The sequence below is a fragment of the Anthonomus grandis genome, chromosome 22, assembly GCF_022605725.1.
Source record: "Anthonomus grandis grandis chromosome 22, icAntGran1.3, whole genome shotgun sequence".
NCBI classification, from domain to species: Eukaryota; Metazoa; Arthropoda; class Insecta; order Coleoptera; family Curculionidae; genus Anthonomus; species Anthonomus grandis.
In genome coordinates, this window is record NC_065567.1 from 7,462,486 (window position 1) to 7,481,876 (window position 19,391).

At 31.9% G+C, this 19,391-nt stretch overlaps 1 protein-coding gene across 1 annotated transcript; it reads left to right on the forward strand.

Annotated features, from left to right (window-relative positions):
• Window positions 1-929: 929 nt before the first annotated feature.
• LOC126748232 (tax1-binding protein 3 homolog) lies at window positions 930-17,442 on the forward strand. The gene is made up of 3 exons (XM_050457323.1): window positions 930-1,149; window positions 7,892-8,005; window positions 11,719-17,442. Exons 1-3 carry the CDS (start codon window positions 1,093-1,095, stop codon window positions 11,905-11,907), a joined length of 360 nt encoding a protein of 119 aa, XP_050313280.1. The 5' UTR covers window positions 930-1,092; the 3' UTR covers window positions 11,908-17,442.
• Window positions 17,443-19,391: the final 1,949 nt, after the last annotated feature.

Genomic DNA, 19,391 nt, shown 5'->3' on the forward strand with positions numbered 1-19,391 from the left:
GGCTTCCGTGATCTCCAGATCTGACGCCTTGCGAATATAAGGATTACTTTCTTTCATAAATGTTAACGAAATTCTTAAAGAAGTACGAGAAAAATTACAAATCTAATGCAACTAACTTAAATTCTTAACTAAATGTAACTTTCTATTTTGTATTTGTATACATAACCTTTCAAACACTTGAAAAAATTGTTTTGTTTCTTTACAATTGACACAACTGAAATTAATTGTCAGTGACCAACATCGAAAGGACATAATTACGGAAAATGCCGGCCTCCTAGTAGTGGTCATTTTCTTTTCATTGAATGGCAGTCCAGGTATATTTATTAAGTTCGTGATTGAGAATCGCTAACAAATGCGATTATCATGACAGATTCGCTTTGTAATTTCGACATCGAAATAAATTAGAATCAGCGCTTTGGTGTGTTGATTTTTTAGAAAATCCTGACATTTGACTGTCCTTAGTAATATCTGTCATCACCAATTGCTATAACCATATCAATATCTTTTCGAGACATGAAACATTGGGGAAAGTCGCCTCCCCCCTGATAATCTAAGCGATGCAAATTAATAAGAGATGGCTATAATTTTATTTCATCAATTTACAATATAAAAAAACTCGATAAGCAAAAGGCACTATGTAAGTCCATAATTTTTCTTACTTCCCCACAATGCAACGAACCATTTAAAAAAAAAGGTTATGTAATAAAATAATGAAAGATATATAAAATATAATAATTAAGAAACAAATGAGAATTTAAGAGCGTCCAATGATTATATGTTAATGCATATTGTTGTCCTGTTGAATAGATAGAATTTGTTGTAAATGCACCTTAAGTTCAAACAACATGCCTGGGTTGTATGTTGGCCAGTTTATCATCCTACGCAACACACAACAGCTGTTTTTTGACATTTTTGAATTCTTGACCATCAAGCTTTCAGTTTTGCCCGCCAGAGCTTCTTATGGCGCTAGCTCTCTTATTTTGATTCCAAGTATTATTATACGAATCTGAAAATCTAGAAGTGTTAATATATTATATACTAGATTGCTGTTGTTTTGAACTTTTGAAATTTAAAAACAGCGATTTAATAAAAATGTGTGCAAAAATGGCTTTTCAGCACCAAGCCGGAACGGCTATGGAGTGCTTGAGTGTAAGTAGAATTGTATATGGGAGTTTCACTTTTAATGACTCATTTTATTTTCCTATATTTTTTAAATTAAAATTAAACCTATTTTATTGGTGTATTTTTCCATGACTTTTTTGTTATATACCTGGTGGTGCGTCGCCGAGCGGAACATAGGAAATCCCATGTAAATTTTAAGGGGGTCAATTATTGGCTTCCCTGTACATTTTACAGAAAAAATGTAAGATAACTTTTTGAAGAGACCAATCTGGCAAACCCTTGTGCAAAGTTTCAAAAAATTTTAATAAGCATATCTTTAATTATTCAATTAAATGTAATTGCAAAATGACCAAATTTTCGGTTCAGGTAAAACCAGACACCAGCCACCAGCAAACAATTTGTTATAAGGCTTTGTCAAATCTGATGTACAGCCGAATACAAGAAATGTTTGTTTTTCGTTTTATCAATCTCACAACCACACATTCAAAGTAAGGCATGTTAACATTACTTTTTATCTAAACTTTTATTTAATATAGTGATTAAGTTAAACCAATAACAATTATTATTATTGATTATTAAAAAAATAATTTTATCATACTTAGAATTTAATTAAACCAATAGCAGTATCTGAAATATTTTCAATTTATTTTCCCATCAAGCCTCTATCTGGTCCATTTCAACCATTAAACCTATTGTTAGTAAATTCGAGTCCAAAGACATTGCAATAAATAAATGTAAATGTTTAACTCAGAAGATTGAAAATAGATTGGAAAAAAGAGAGAACAGAATTCTTAATATTCCAGTGACGGCGATCCATTGCAGTATCTTAATCGGAATGCTATCAACCAATCATTCTTTTTCCACCCTGTAGATGCCACCAAGGTTTGGGCAATCAATAATCAATCGTCATTTCTTCAGGGCGAGTTCCCATCCTGTTTAAAGGAAGCTATGATTATCCCTCTTCATAAAGGTTGTAGCTTGGACCGACCCTCTAACTTCCATCTCATATCAATTTTGTCTATCCTCTCCAAGGTTCCATTTTCAGATTCTTGGAGAGTGTGTATCTATCTATGAACTGCAAGGAGGCTGCAGCCGCAGTGTTCTGTCCAAGGCCTTCGATTGTGTGGATCATGGAATACTGCTGTCAAAGCTTGATTTTTATGGATTTAGGGGAGTGGCTTTGGGGTGGTTGAAGTCATACCTGTCTGGCCGCACCCAGAGGGTGGTTGCATCTGGATTTTCATCAGGGATAGCACACTTTAAATGTGGTGTACCTCAAGGGTCAGTGTTAGGTCCTATTTTATTTTTATTATACATTAATGACTTGAGCTCTCTATCACTGCATTGGACTAGTGGTTCAGTTTGCTGATGATACTACAATTCTGTGGCATAACAAAAATTAAAAAGTAGTCGGATCTCTCATAGTAGAGGACCTTCATAAAATTAAAGAGTGGTACATCTGCAATCAGCTTGTATTCAATGTTGATAAGACTTTTGTTCTGGGCTTTAAGTGTAATGTAGAGGGTTTTTTGTTTGATGAGCAGAGCCCACTACATGGTGGGGATTATTGTCGATTTCTCGGCCTCTTCATCGATGAGAGTTTAAAGTTTGACAACCACTTTTTGGGCCTCACTGCTAAACTTTCTTCTGGTTGTTTTGCAGTCAGGGTTGCCAGGCATGAGTTGGGGGGGGTTGTTTGTTTGTTCAGTTTATTTCGCCCTAATAGACTCTCATATCTGTTATGGGTTGCCATTTTTGGGTTTGTGCTCCAAGGGACTCCTCAACATAATTCTTACTATTCAGATAAAAGCATTAAGGTATCTGTGTGGTGTTGGTCTAAGAGTCTCTTGTAAACCTCTTTTTGTAGCTGAAAGAATTTTAACAGTTTTCTCACTCTTTATATTGGAAACTGCAACACTCATACATAAGTCCGTAGGTCCACCATCCTGCACCAGTCTTAACACTCGTCAAGTGGGCAACTTATCTCTTCCAATCCCCACCTCCTCACTTACGAGAAACTCTCTTATATTTATTGGTTGTAAAATATTTAATCATGTTCCTTTTTCGATTAGGGCTGTTACAGACCTTAAAAAGTTAAGGAGAGAACTAAAGAAATCAATCTTACCAAAAGCTTACTACAGCATTGAATAGTATTTTAGCAACTCATTTTAATATTTAAAATTAATTATATATCTGTTGATCTGATTTATTTATTTATTTTTTTATTATTCTTGTTTTATGTTGGTTCTTGCCTCTTCTTTTCTTCTTTTTTGGTTTTTTCTTTGATTATATAAAATATGCTTCTATGTACAATCAAAATTGATTCTGTATTCTGTTTTTGTCCTGTATCCTGTATAACCAAATAAATACTAGTATTATAAATTCTAGGATTAGGAAGCTTTTAGCACAAATTTGTAAACTTAGCAAATAAAGTATATTTTGACTTTGACAATATTTTACTAAGGGTGGAAAAATAAAATAAAATACAATAACTTTTTTAAAAATAATAGAGAAATATATAAAATCGTCAATTAATCAAATGTTCAATCAATCAATTTATTAATGCCAATATACAAAATAGTACTCACACAAGTCAAGAATTACAAAGTTAAAAAATAGGGTGACTGTTTATAAAAATTGATAAGAAAATTTTTCCTAAAACACTGCATAAAACTCATTAAAACCAAAACACAATGATTGATATACATGCTCTGAATAATACACAATCACAATATGTCTTAAATAAAATGCAATATATAGGTAGGTACTCAATATCACAGATAGAATGTGAAGTTTAAAAACTCTTCAGTTGAATAGAAGGCATTAGAGACTAGAATTTGTTTTATTTTATTCTTAAAATGTTCAAAATCTAAATCCACATAGTCGATAGGAAGTTTGTTATATAACTTAACAGCTAGAAATCCGGGACCACTCTGACACCTTGTTAAGAGTTGGTAAATTGGAACTAGCCTATTTGTGTTTCTAGTACCATAGTTGTGTATATCACCATGTACTTTATACCGATCCCTATTCCTGTGTACCCATAAAAGATTTTCTAATATATATACGGAAGGTAGGGTAAGTATTCCCTTCATAGAGAAAACAGATCTACAATCCTCCCTGCAACCCAGCCTACCCAAAATTCTGATTGCCCTTCTTTGTAGTGAAAACAACCGTTTTGTTTGTGGGGCATGACCCCACGCTAGAATAGCATATGTGGCTATGGGATGAAAGGTGCCAAAATAGGCTGTTCTTAGCCTTCCGGCAACAATATTAATGTGGGAATGCCAGTGAAGTAGAGGATCCAATAAAACTCCCAGAAACTTAATAGAAAAATCCTTTGATATGTCAGCTGGTCTCAGAGAAAAAATAACTTTGTTGGTCTTGTCTGCGTTGAGATGCAATCGGTTCATGTTAAACCATTCCTGAATTCCCCCCTGCAATACTCTCAATTTCCTCTCCACGGTCTCAAGAGTATCTTCGGCACATGCCACTGTTGTGTCATCAGCAAAAATGGTGAATTTACCAGATGGTTCAGTTAATGGTAGGTCATTTATATAGATCAAAAAGAGGATAGGCCCCAAAACAGATCCTTGGGGAACACCTATGGTTATCCCACTTTTTGCTGATGACACCCCACCAACACTTACCATCTGATCTCTATTGGCCAGATAGGAAGCGAGAAGTTTAACACTGTTGGGACTTAGTTCAAACAACCCCCCATTAACAGCTTAACAGTATCCTAACCGATCATAAAATTCATTTCTAATGTTACTAAGTTGATAAATTTTATTACATTCTAACGAAATAGCGTTTTGTAACTGGTTTAGATTCTCAAATTTTACACTTTTATAAATGACACTTTTTAAATGACCCCACAAAAAGAAGTCATTGGGTGAAAGATCAGGTGACCTAGCTGGCCAAAGTATCCGGTACCGTGAACTAATAATATTGCCGTTAAAAGCATTTTCCAAGCACTCTCTAACCATACGGGCATTATGGGCCGGGCAACCATCCATTTGGTACCAGATCATTTGATCTTCCTGAACAACTTCTTCCAAGGCGGGCCTAAATTGATTTTGAAATAACTCCAAATAGGTTTCAGCTGTTAGGATATAGTCCATAAAAAAGGGTCCAATGATATAGTGTCCGATAATTCCCACAAATACATTTGTTTTTTGGGGATATTGTGTCCAAGTATGAACAAAGCGATGTTCATTTTCTTGGCTCTAATACCGGCAATTCTGAACATTTAGTTCATTGTTGAGGGTAAATGTACATTCATCGGTAAAACAAATATTTCTTAAAAAATTCATATCATTATTTGCTCTTTCCATCATTTCAAAACAAAATGCCATTCCTCGCTCTTCATCTCCTTCCTGCAGCTCATGATGTTTTTCGAATTAATACGAATAATATTTGTGTTTTTTTAAAATGCGCATTACCATTGTATGATGTTAATTTACCTCTTGCCTAAGAACAGTCGTACTAACCATCTTGTTTTCCTCCACACTCAGTAGAATATTAAGATCTCTGTTCTCTCTTTCTTCGGCTCTATTTTCTATATGCTGTTTTCTATATGCTGAGTTGTTGAACATTTACAATTATTTATTACGGTACCTTTGGACTTGAACTTATTGACAATACGTTTAATAGTTGAAATGGACGGAATGAGCTTGGTGGGGAAATAAACTGAAAACATTTCAGATACTGCTCTAAAACTGTTTCCCGCATAATGCCACTTAATTATGGCTATTTTTTCGTCGATTAAATAATTCATACTTGTTTTCAAATATCGACTGTCACTGATTTATTGACACTTTTCCTCACGTCAGTGACAATATTCATTTTAGTGGTGACCGTTTGGTTTTACCTGAACCAAAAATTTGCTAATTTTGCAATTACATTTAAATGAATAATTCAAGATTCGCTTATTAAAATTTTTTGAAACTTTGCACAAGGGTTTGCCAGATTGGTCTCTTCAAAAAGTTATCTTACATTTTTTCTATAAAATGTACAGGGAAACCAATAATTGACCCCCTTAAAATTTACGTGGGTTTTTCTATGTTCCGCTCGGCGACGCACCACCGGTATATTGGTAAATATTAAGCAAACTATACAACAAGAATAGAACAAACTTTGGAAGTTTTCTGTAACCATTTAGGCATAATAATTTTATTGATAACTGTGTTTGGCACAATTTTCTTGCAAAAACTAAATTTTTAACACCTACTCATGGGACCTCCGTGTTTACAATAGGGTTTTTCTTTTTTATGCTCTTTATTTTGTTTTTTCTATAACATTTGAGTATCCCTCTATGTTATTGGAATATCACTTTTTGTTATTGGATTGATGTCATGTTTTGTTCAATCAAGGTGTCTACAAACAAATTCTAATTGGACCAAATAGTCTTTTTTCCTTAGAAGGGTTTTTTCTGCTGGTTGATGTGCAAATAGTTCCTCTTGGACTAATCTTCTTCTTATTAGATTAGGTTCTAGAAGACACATGACTCTTAAAGTGGTCACATTGAATTTTACAGGACGACATGAATGAGTTTGCTTGATTTTGCATACAGCTCTCTTATTCATTTTTCTTGGTGGTCCATATTTTGTTTTTGTTTCAATCAATTTAGTCCTTATTTTTTTATTGCCCAAACAGCAGCCCTTTTGCTATTAAATCTTTAGGCAATTTCAACTTGACATTCACCCTCACTATAGGCTTTCAAATTTTTTTGTTTTAAATCAACCAATATTTTTATTCCATGCGGCATTTTGCAGACACAATATGTACTTTCACAAACACGGTACTGGTAAAGAGATTTTTCATTTTTGAAATGGTTAACTGAAAGAATTGTAAATACATTTTTAGTCTATCTATTTTTGGCCAGAGGAATTTAAATAATTATTTTGTCAGTGCAGAAGAATTTTTTTAATGTGCAATATATTTACATGTTTGTACAAGAACCTAAGTTCCATATTTTTAAATAGTTGACAACATCTACTCAGATTTATTGATGTTTTATAAAAAATAATTTTGTCTTTCTACTTTTGGCCAAAACTGTATATGACAAACACGAAATAACTACAGTATTTGTGTATGCTTATTTATTATGCCATACAATATATTTAATAAGAATTAAAATGTTAAACTTGAAAAAATAAACTAATTTTAAACAAAAAAAAAACAACAAAACAATAAAATTTACAGATAAATTAAACTTACAATAACAAACCTCAATAACAGTAAAAACTGAGAGTACAATAACATAACAACCAATACAAATAAAATAACCATCTACTCTAAAGCAATTTTCCATGAACCTTAAGAAATTAAGATTTCTCCTGAAAAAATCTATTTGCATGATTATTTTCTCTACATAAATTAAAAAAACGATTAAGTAGGTAAAGAAAGAAGTATTAAAAGCTCAATTAAAAAAATAAGTTTTAGACAGACTGAAATATTACTAGTCTTACATAAAAAAAGTATCTGATGCCTAAGCCATTTACAAGCATTGTGAGTAAAAGGCAATTATACTAAATTTCATTCTTTAATTATGAAAGAAACAATATCAGACAAAAGTAATTAAATTTAAACGTTAGATATTTCTTCCTTTTCTAGACCATTGTTAATACCTCTTTCACAAATTTAAGGTGGGCTGTCAAGTTCTTCTTGCTAAGTGCACAACTTTGTTTTTTTTTAAGAATAATTTTTCATACAACTTGATATATTATGATGTACTTCCAATTTTCTAATTAGGCTTTTGCTGTAGATCCCAATAACTCTGCAAAAGGAAGTTTGTGGGGATCAGATGCGTTGTGGTTTTAAGATTGGTGGTGGAATTGATCAAGACTATAATAAAAGCCCTCAGGGATACACAGATAATGTAAGTATAAAAATCAAATGAAAATTGTTAATGATTTGTGTTGTGTTGCCAGATAAATAAGATGTAGGGCTTTAATATGCAATTTTAAAAGTTTGTTTAAAACAAGTGTATAACTTATTACTTTCTATCCATAATATTTCTTGACTTTAATTATATATTTTAGCATATTTATAGACAAAATCTATTATAAAAAACCAATTCAGAAGAGTAAAATTTAAAAGTCTGCTGTTATACAGGGTTTTTCCTAACTATGGTACGAAACTATACAGGGTGAATCGTTAGGTCGTTTTATGAAAAAAAGTTCCTATGAACGTATGTCGGGAGTTGCTATGTTTCTGAGATACAGGGCGATGAAGGTTCAAAAAAATAACGGTATTTTAAAAATACTATAACTATCCTTAAACCGATTTGGTTGAAAGCCAAATTTCAACCAAATCGGTTTAAGGATAGTTATAGTATTTTTAAAATACCGTTATTTTTTTGAACCTTCATCGCCCTGTATCTCAGAAACAAAGCAACTCTCGACATACGTTCATAGAAACTTTTTTTCATAAAACGACCTAACGATTCACCCTGTATAGTTTCGTACCGTAGTTAGGAAACACCCTGTATAATGATTTTTTTAATACCTGATCAAAAAAACTTACTATTTAGCAAATACCTAAGTTGGTATTTGGCTGACTGAGATTTGAGGAAAAATAATGAATGTAATGTTGACTTTGTACTATTGATCTCGTAGTTGGGTCGCCGATAGCTATGAAGGCCAGTCGGCGGTCTTGATGCACTGCAAAGTAGCATCATAATATGACAGTTGATATTATTCAATTTCGATAATTTTTATTTAATTTCTTTCAATGCCGAAAACAGTCTAACAGATAATAATAATTAATTAAGGGCATGAATAGATCTGATCTATTTGTTTAAATTAATTTTTAATAATTTAAAATACCCTTTTTTTTGTGGTTTCAGTTATCAGAATTGTTAACTTTTTTGTAATTAGTTTTTTTTACTTCATTATTTCTAGTTAAAATTAATTATTAAAGTACCTTACCTCATGTTTGTTTAAAATTTAGATTAGAAATTCTTAAAAACATATAAAGAAGTTGGAGGCTGTAATATTTAATAACCATGTGAAAGTCCAAGAACAACCATGAATACTAGCCTGAACAGTTGTTGAGGGTGGCCTGTAATAACAAACCACAAAAAGTAAATCATAATGGAGAATATTGAAAGAATTATGCTGAACAGATTTTAATGACCTCACAGCAAGCAGTGACTATGAAACTGTTTAACAGCTCATAAATGTAGTGGCAATGAAATCAAAGTGGCGATCGTGGCACGTTTTTAATATTATAACGAGGGGCGAAAATGATTTGACTATATGAAATTTTTTAAAACTAGCTTAGAAAATTTTTACTGCAACCTTAGCTATATGGGGTGAAGTAACTGGCAGTTCCGCCTACTAATTTCTATTTGACTGAGGAAGAGTCCGCCATTTTTTCAACACTCAAAAAGCCAAAGTTTCACATGGGCGTAAGATGAAAAAGTTTTAAGCAAGTACTAACATTTTGCTGGTTATTGTAGAGTAAACTGTTATTAGTAGCCAGTTGATTATAATGTAATAAGTTTTAAATTCCTAAGAGTTATTGGAAATAATATCAGGAAATCATTGATGACAATTACTGCCATTTCTACCAGATTATGTTTTGGGCACTTCTACAATTTAGTTAGTTACCTCTGTTGACTGAAAAAAACCCAGGTGTAATGCCTGACCCAGTCTCTTAATTTTCATGCGACAGTGTTGCAACCACTTAATGTTGCTTTTCCCATTGTAAAGATTACATCAGTCTAGGTCGAAATTTAATTCGTATCGTTTATTATATCGGCGTCTTATCAGGCTAGCTAAAAATCCCACTAGTCTAAAGGATTGAATGAGAGTTGAAACAAGTCGAAGGAGTGCTGGAAAATAGTGAATGATATCCGCAGTAAAACCAACTACAAACCTGCTGCAAATCCAAAAATTAACTTTGACGAACTCAATAGTTTCCTCTGTATGGTAGCCCAAAATCTTCAACAAAATCTTACTCCATCAACTGAACCACTTAGCTATCTTACCAATACAATAGTTCAAAATTCGTTCTTATTTTTACCTCCTGACTTGGAAGAAGTAATCAGACTTTAAAAACTTAATGAAAAACCAAAATTCATCAGGTGAGGATGGGATTACGGTCAAGATTTTACTTAACTTGCCGGATATTGCTCTAATGTCTCTTGCTGAAGCGATCAATGTGTCATGGACAATGGGTACCTTTCCGGGTTGTTTGAAAGTCCGCCAAAGTGATTCCTATTTATAAGCATGGCAATCTGGATGATCCATCTAATTTTCAACCTATTTCTCTTCTTTCCACACTATCAACGTTTATTGAAACTGGTAAAATTTCGCTTAACGTCTGACCTCAAATCAAATAACCTCCTTAGTAACTTTCAGTATGGCTTTTAAGAGGGCGGCAATACGGTCGTTTACAATGTCTTGAATGATCTATATGCCCAAATGAACGGCGGTGGTGTTTCCGCAGCAGTCTTTTGTGCCTTTTAAAGGTATTGTGTTACATCTCTCAAAATTTTTAATCATCTCTCATGTAGAATAAAGAGAGCTAAGACGTTTCCACCTTTTAAGAAAGCTCTTAGCACCATGTTAGCTGACTGTCCTTTTTATTGGTCTTCCCTTTGACTGGTCTTCCAATTCTTTTTCTTTTGTATGTCAATGATCTTACAAATCTGGACATAATTTGGTCCTTGCATCTGACCCTGATGATGGACCTCCAGAGGATATGGGACTGGTTTGACTCAAAAAGCCTGTCATTTTCAATAATTAACTTCAATAAGACCAAAATTAATTCACCAATTTCTTGGTGTCATCCTTGATAACAACCTTAAATTTACTAATCATGTACTTGATATTGCCAGTAAAATATCAGCTGGTTGCTTTGCCGTTTGGGTCGCAACTGAAGAGCTTGGTCCCGAGATGGGTAGAACTGTATATTTTTCCCTTGTCGAGTCTCGTCGTCGCCACGGTATTCGTTTTTGGGTTATTATTTATCAATTATCTTATCCAGTCGGTCTTTGTATTGCAAAAGAGAGCCCTCAGGTATATTTGCAAGGCAAAACCTCAGGATTCCTGCCCCTCTCTCTTTGCTCGAGAATACATTCTAACAGTCACCTGTGTGTATATCCTGGACGTTGCTAGCGTCATGTTCAAAAATCGGCATAAGTATGTAGCAGAGGACCCCAGGTATGTGACACGACGGAGGGGCAATCTGCAACTACCCATTCCCACGTCCGCTCTTATTCAGAAATCATTTTTTTACGAATGTATAAAGGTATTTAATTTTTATGCTTAATGTTTTGTGGAGTCTGCAGTGTATATTTTGTATGTATAAAAGCTATATTTAGCTTTATTATATAGATTTTGATTTTCCTGCTTTTTTTGTATAAATTTTGTTTTAAATGTTTTTATTCTGTTTTTTTCTTTTATTCTGTTTATTGTTATGAACAAATATTTGTTCATAACAATAAAGCTTATTTTGATTAAACTGCTAGTCAGAATTAATCATCAATGGATTAAATTGTTTATAAACACTGATAGTGGTAAACTAAATAATATTTTGTTTCTTCCAATATGAAATTCTATGCTTTTATTTTAATGTTTTTAGGGTATTTATGTGACGGAAGTACATGAATCAAGCCCAGCCTCTCGAGCAGGTTTAAGGGTTCATGATAAAATACTTCAGTGCAATGGATATGATTTTACAATGGTGACCCACAAAAAAGCAGTGAGCTACATAAAGAAGAACCCAACCTTAAGTTTACTTGTAGCACGTAAAGGGGTTACCTCAACCTAAGCATAATTTGTTTACTTCGGTAATCATTCCCTTATCATGTTTTGTATGTTACCATATTTGTTTTTATTTTAAAAACTTTTAATATTGTTTTGTAAATTGCAATACAATATTTACACTTTCACTTAAGTCATCATAAGTTTTAATTGAACATCTTAGTAATACATTATTTAATTATATAATAAATTAGTTTTTATTTTAATACACAATTTTTGTGGTAAATGTTTCATACACTATACATTTATAATACATATTTACTTAAACCTTGTGAATACATAATTGCAAATTACAAAACAGTGCTGTTTTAAAAAAAATATTATAATTATACTTATACTTAAGATAAGCTTATTTTCTAGAAATAATTTTAAGATAAAATATACGTTGTTTTTAAAAATGGGGTGCTAAAAGTGAAACAATTTTTTTTTAATATTATGTCCATAACGTGAAAAGTATTATATTGTCAGCGGTTTTTATGAAGCTTTCCCAGACCGATGGCAGGCATTTTTGCGGAAACTAAATTTGATGAGTTTACTTACCTCTAAATATTGTAAGCACATGATTAAACATGCTTTACTTCCCGTAAAAAATTGCGTGTATGTCAGAAGGCTGCCAAACTCTCGTTACTCGTACCATACTTTGCCCCGCCTATGCGCTCCCGCTAAGAAAACCTAGCAGCTCAAATCTATAATTTGGCCGTTGTAATAATGAAGTCAGGGTACCATTTTTTTTATGTTATATTGAAGCACTTTTTTTGATTTTTAATAATTTTTGACTTGTGTATATGGTTACAGTAAAGTTTCTTACAAGACTATCATACAGAAAAGGATTATTTTCTTTAATAATTCTTCACAAGAACTCGACTTCTGTCTTTTGCAGTTAATTTGAGTTTCTTTATAAGAATTGCTATGGCGTATTTATGATAATTGCGAAAATATTGAAAAACAAAATTTGAAGCTAATCATAACTTATTTATGTTTTAAAAATATTCTATTTATTTTGACATATTTATTAAGTGTTATATAGTCGTCGCATTTATATTTTATTTAAGTTTAAATAGTGTTAGTACTAATAATATATAAGTATGGTTAAGTTTCAAGTTGATAACACAATTTTTTAAACTATTTTATACAGAGTAAATTAGAAAACATTTGAAAGTAGACCTAGGGCCGGGCTTTGAATTCGTAACCTTAAGCTATCTAAATATTGATTAGTTATTTTATATTGAATTCTGACAAAAATATTATATTGAAATCTGTTATGTTAGAACATAATATGGAGATATACAAACGTTTAAATTTCTTCCGTTACCTTATGCCGAATATTTATATTATGTTCCACCACATATTTTTACAGGCTTAAAACAGGTATTTCTTATTTTATTACTGTAACACGTTTAATTTTAATAATTTTATTATATAAATGTATATAACATAAGTAAAATTTGTATTGTTGTGACGAATTCATAATTAGTTACTTATTTTGTTGGGTATTTTGGTTGGGTATATTATAGTAAAAATCAATTTAGAAAAAACACCCTCTTACACCCTCAAATATTAAAAACAAGAAAATATTTACGTATATAAAATAAATCTTAGATCTTTAACGACACCTTTCGTTATGTTTAATTTAATGAAGTTCAATAAATGTTAAATACAATAATTTACTTGAGGTATAATAGAAGATGAGGCTTCATCTATCGATCTCTGAGCTCGTTTCTTTTTTTTATTATCCTAGGCTAACTTTATTTTAAATATTGAAATTGAACATAATGAAAAAACCTATTTATTTAATAAAAATACCTTAGAACATTGAAAGGCTAGAATTAGTAAACAACAACTTTGTTTGAGTTCAAGGGGCAAAGGGGGTGTTTTGTTTACAAACATATTCACCGATTCTCTGTTGTCAAGTTTACACGCATTTTCAGCTATACATATAATAATGTTAATTTAACATATGCAGCAAACACACGCAGGCTGATGTCATATTGACAAACGGCTTTATGTTTCTTTCGGAATTTGTGAAGTTCTGTGTTTTTCTTTAGTTTTTGGGTCAAAAAGGTTGAGTCATTTCAGTGTTTTTGTAAACTCCTACGATAGTAAAAACTTTTGCCGTTTGTGACGCACCATGGGAAAAGGGCGATTTAAACCCATGTTTTCGCAAGTAAATACCGATATTGTCGTAACATTATATCAAAAGACAACCGTCGTCAGAAACGTAGAATAATAAAAACTTATCAAGAAATCTATAATTATAAAATATTTAATTGCCATAAAAATGTTTTTTAATAGATTTACTGTAATGAAGTACGTTAAAAAAAACGCAGAAAGAGTTCATAAACGGTAATATTGTTTATAATTTAAAGCATTATCTATTAATAATAAATATTTATGATGTAAATATTTTTTGACGAAGTCACTGGTAAAGATTTCTTGTGTCGGTGGAATCAAGAATGCGATCGAGCGGCGTTGCGATGTTTTTGCCTTTTTCTCTAATCTACGTTATCTACATTCGTTTAACTTTGAATGTTTCTTTATTGAGTATCTTATCATATTTTATGAAAAAAATATGCTTCATATTTTTTTAAAGAGGAATAGTATTCTTTTGCGCCTGTCAAAATAAGTGAAAAATTTTTCTGATATTTTAAAGTGTTTTTTTTTTGCCATTTCTACATAAGCGTTTGGCATCATTGCATCAGAGATGTTGCAACCAAACAAACTGCCCATAGTTCCACGGCAATGCCTTTTAATGTTCTAAGAAAAATCCCTAATTTGAACCAACGATTTAGTAATTCTATCTACTACCAAATAAAAATATCAATAAATATACTTATATTTTAAATAAATAAATAGATTTTGCACCGCCGCTAAATCGATTTTAGCTTTACCTTTGACCTTTTTTTTTATAAATGATTCTTAATTCGAAAATAGTTAGAATACTTTTGTTACAATTTGACGATTGACTGATCCATCCATGAAAATAAATCAATCGTCAAATTATAAAAAAGTATTCTATCTATTTTCGAATTAAGAACCATTTGAAAAAGAAAGGTCAGGCGGGAAATTGGAAAATATAAGCATATTTGTTCATACTTTTAATTTTATTTTATTTACCTTGATAACGGTAGTAGACAGAACTACTGAATCGTTGGTAAAATTTAGGTCGGTCAAATCAAATTAGGTATTTTTATTAAATAAATGGGTTGTTTCATTCTGTTCAATTTCAATATTTAAAATAAAGTTAGAGCTGAGAGATCGATAGATGAAGCCTCAGCTCCTGGGTATATAAAAAACCCTATTATAACTTAAGTAAATTATTGTATTTAAGATTTATTGAACCGACATTAGATTAAATATAACGAAAGATTTATGTTCGTATTTCTTTTAAATACGTCAGTAAGTCTATATTCTTCATTTTTATATTTGAGCGAGAGAAATTGATTTTTACTATAAAAGTGACGTAATACGCAACAAAATAAGTAACTAATATATAAAATGTATAAGGATAAAAGGGGTTGAGACGTCCCAGTGAAATGTTGCATGTAGTACAGTTTTGTAAATTAGATTTTAAGTAAGTTCTTTTGGGTGATGTTTATATAATACAGTAATAAATAACGTAAGTAATAGAGAAACTTACCTCAGATATGTATATTCCAACGCGAATAATAAGATATAACCTTTATTATTAATAACAGCATTACAACGTTTTGCCAAGTATACTTTGGACGACACGCTACATCTGTTAAAAAGTGAGTCATTAATTTACAGAGCTTCTTATAGATGTAAGTCATGTACAGTGCCGGCCAAAAGTGGAGAAACTTTTTATTTTTATGACATTTTTATGCTATAATACAAAATGTGGATAAAAGCACTAATACTTTGTGGCATAACCGTTATTCTTCACAACTTCACTACACCGTCTTGGCATAGATTCAAGAAGATTGTGTATAATATCTCCGGAAATTTCACTCCATGCTTCTTTTAGGAATAATTCGTCTTTATTTTGGATTTTTTTGTCGAACTTTTTTGTTTAGGTGCTCCCAAAAGTTCTCGATGGGATTTAAATCTAGACTTTGAGCTGGCCACTTCAGAACTTGAATTTGTTGAGAGGTTAGGAAATTTTTAACAATTTTAGAAGTGTGCTTGGGATCGTTATCATGCTGGAATTTCCAAATTAACGGCATATTATACTCGGCGTAGGGAAGCATATTATTCCTTAAGATGTTTAGATAATATTGGCTATTCAAGATCCCATCTATTCTCACCAGTGGACCAACGCCATGCCCGGAAAAACATTACAAAGAACAAACACAAAACACCTCACACCAACACATTCCCGCCTCCATGTTTGATTGTGGGAATAGTGTACTTTGGGTTGACATTTTCATTCTCGGGACGTCTAACCCATCTCATACCATCTGACCCAAATAAATTGAACTTACTTTCATCTGACCATAAAACGTTTTTCCATTGATTATAGGTCCAATGTAAGTGTTCTTTTGCGAATCTTAAACGAATTTGTATATTTTTCGTTGAAATGAAAGGTTTTTTACCGGTCTCCTGGCTTTTAAGTTGGCGTCACTTACACGTCTTCGAATAGATCGAACTGAAAGGGAAATGCTGAGATATGCCTTTTTTATATCTTCGGCGGAGAAAAATGGATTTCTTCTAGAACATCGTCTAATTAGCTTGTCAGTTGCAGATGTTGTTTTTTTTGGGTCTACCTGGCTCAGAGATGCTAGCAGTAGTGCCTCTAGTTTGCTACAATTTGATTTATTTACAAATGACACTTTTATGAAGATCAAGTTCTCTAGCGATTGTTACTTGTTTCACTCCCGCATTGTGCTTCTCAATTATAAGTTTTTTTATTTGTTCAGTTAAATTTATACCTCGAGGCATTTTAATACTAAATAGGCTTCTTCACAATCGAAAACGAACTGCTGCAAACGAGACCTATTTAATTTAAAATATGTAATACAAAAAGTTTCTCTATTTATGTCCTCAAGTAAAAAAAACCATGTTTACTATTTACACTCCTGTGATAAATATTCAAACTGTTTTGGTATGAATTTATGGCTTAGGCTAAGATAAACATGTTTAATACATGGTGTCACAAAAATTTTGAATAGATTATTAAATTAGATAATAAATTAAAAGTTTCTCTACTTTTGGCCGGCACTGTATATCTATAATTCTATTAATAACAAATAATTATTAATAACAAAAAATTAGATTAATGACCAGAGAATTTTTAATCATACTCAGTTCAGACGAGATGCGTTCGGGTAAAACTGTTCTGGTTTAAACATGTCTATTTTTTTCGAAAAATCCTAATATCTTGCAAAGTTAGAAATTCCTGAAAAAAATGTTTTACTTTTTTCCACTACTTTATATACTAATTTTTTTTAAATTCCAATTCTTTATATACATTAGCTAATAATTTTCAAACGGCTGGGTATTTTTAAATTTTTTTAGGTCATTAATATTAAAGTGCTATCATTAGAAAAAAAAACATTATGCAATAAAAAAGAGGCAAAATACATTCTTTTGTTATTTTAGTAGCGAGTATTAGCCCTCATTGCTCGACTCTACTTGGATATTTTCCCACTCCTCTAAAATCGCAATTTGAAGTTGGTTAACGTTCCCGATTGGATTCGCGCAGGGAGAATTTGGTGGCCAACCCGTTAGATTTAATCCTTTCTCCTCCAGCGCATTTTGGAAAGCCATTGTTCTATGTGGAGGGGCAATATCATTCACAAACACACAATTTTCACCAATAGCCCCTCTAAATAGCCGAACTATTCCTCTAATAATATTTTCCAAGTAAAATTGGCCAGTCATAGTTTTGGGCACCAAAATGAAAATGGTAGGTGTTCCATACAGAATTCCTCCCCTACCGTTACACTTTGACAATTACTTGTTGTAATGTATGCGATTTCTATACAAATTAAGTATCAAAGGAATTCATAAAAAACCTTAAGCAAGTGATAGCGTGGCACACCGGCCGGTGGAGTCGGTCGATCGTATGTGTTTGCTTTAGCATGAGCCTTAAGAACAGGACAAATAATGTTGTATTATTTTAGAGATAAACTATTAAATTAAAGGGGTATACTACAATTGGCGACGGGGATAAAAGAATATATTGGCTCGTTTATTTAAAAGTAAGTATATTATTAAAAAGAAAATTTGCTGGTCTTCCATAAAAGGAAAAGACACAAGAAAAAAAAATTAAAATTTAAATTCGTATTATTATAAACATAAGTAATCTAAATAAATTCTCTTAATATAATAATTTATAAAAGTACCTTATAAAGATTATTATGTTATACATACGTCTCCTCGATTTGGTTAATTGCCTTTCAACATTCGGTTTTGCCGTAAAACAAAGGTCTATTGAAAATAGTGCAGATTAAGCATTAGATATTGAGGAAACGTATAGACATAATTCAAGATATAGCGATTAAAATGGTCGGCTAAATGAGTAAGAAGACTAGTTTTTTTAAATAAAGGGTATATAATACCGCAAAATAGCATATTGGAATTTAAACTTGATATTTGTTATTAGTAGAGTTTAGTGGTGGTTAGTGCAAAAAAGTTACAACGTTGAGAACGGTGTATTAAAAAAAAATTGATAATTAGGTACGTATAATGATATTGAATCTTACAAATACGTAGAAGTATGTATGTCGGTTAAATTGGAAGTAAGAATAAGTTTATTCGTATAAAATAAAGACAATTTTAGCACAACATTAAACTGTATTTTAGAGACATGGCAAACATTAACATTTCATCATTAGAAAATTTTGATTGCAATGGAATTTGAGGCTGGCTCAGTCGGTCTACAAGGGCAGAAATGAAAAAGAGCTTTAGAGATTTATCTTGATGCGGCGAGCATAGATGATCCTACTAAGAAAAAAGCTGTTTTATTGCATTATGGAGGATTGATTTGCAGGAAGTTTTTTTATAATCTTAGACATAAGTGAAGGAAAGAATATCTATAAGCAAACTGGATGGGTACTTTGCTCCGAAACAAAGCAAGGTATATGAGAGACATTTGTTTCATCTTCTTAAACAAGAAACTGGCGAAAAATTTAAAACTTTCTTGTCAGGCTTCGTCATCAAGCTATAAAATGCCAATTTCTGGATTTAGATGAACAGCTTATTGATAAAAAATTTTTGTCTATTGATCTAAGGAAAAATATTTTAGCCATGGGAGATACTAGTACAAGACAGTAAATCTTAGCACTATTATTTCAGTTCATATTTCAGAGTTCAGCGAGAAACCATCAACATCCTTTAGTGGTGGTGGTGTTAATAGTGTGATGACGAGGTATAATAAAAGGCTTCCAAGACAAAAATGTTTTCGATGTGGGCTTAAAGAAAACATTAAGCAATATCAGTATCAAGTAAAAATTTTGACCTGCCATATTTGTAAGCGTACTGGTCATTACGCACGGTGCTGTTTTAAGAAACAAAGGCTTCATTATGCGG

What these genes read in the sequence shown, in the direction of transcription:
- LOC126748232 (XM_050457323.1), top strand. Translation starts at nt 1,093, where the DNA reads ATGTGTGCAAAAATGGCTTTTCAGCACCAAGCCGGAACGGCTATGGAG. An exon ending in CGGCTATGGAGTGCTTGAGT is followed by an intron (nt 1,150 to 7,891) that starts GTAAGTAGAATT and finishes CTTTTGCTGTAG; the next exon opens with ATCCCAATAACTCTGCAAAA. An exon ending in CTCAGGGATACACAGATAAT is followed by an intron (nt 8,006 to 11,718) that starts GTAAGTATAAAA and finishes TAATGTTTTTAG; the next exon opens with GGTATTTATGTGACGGAAGT.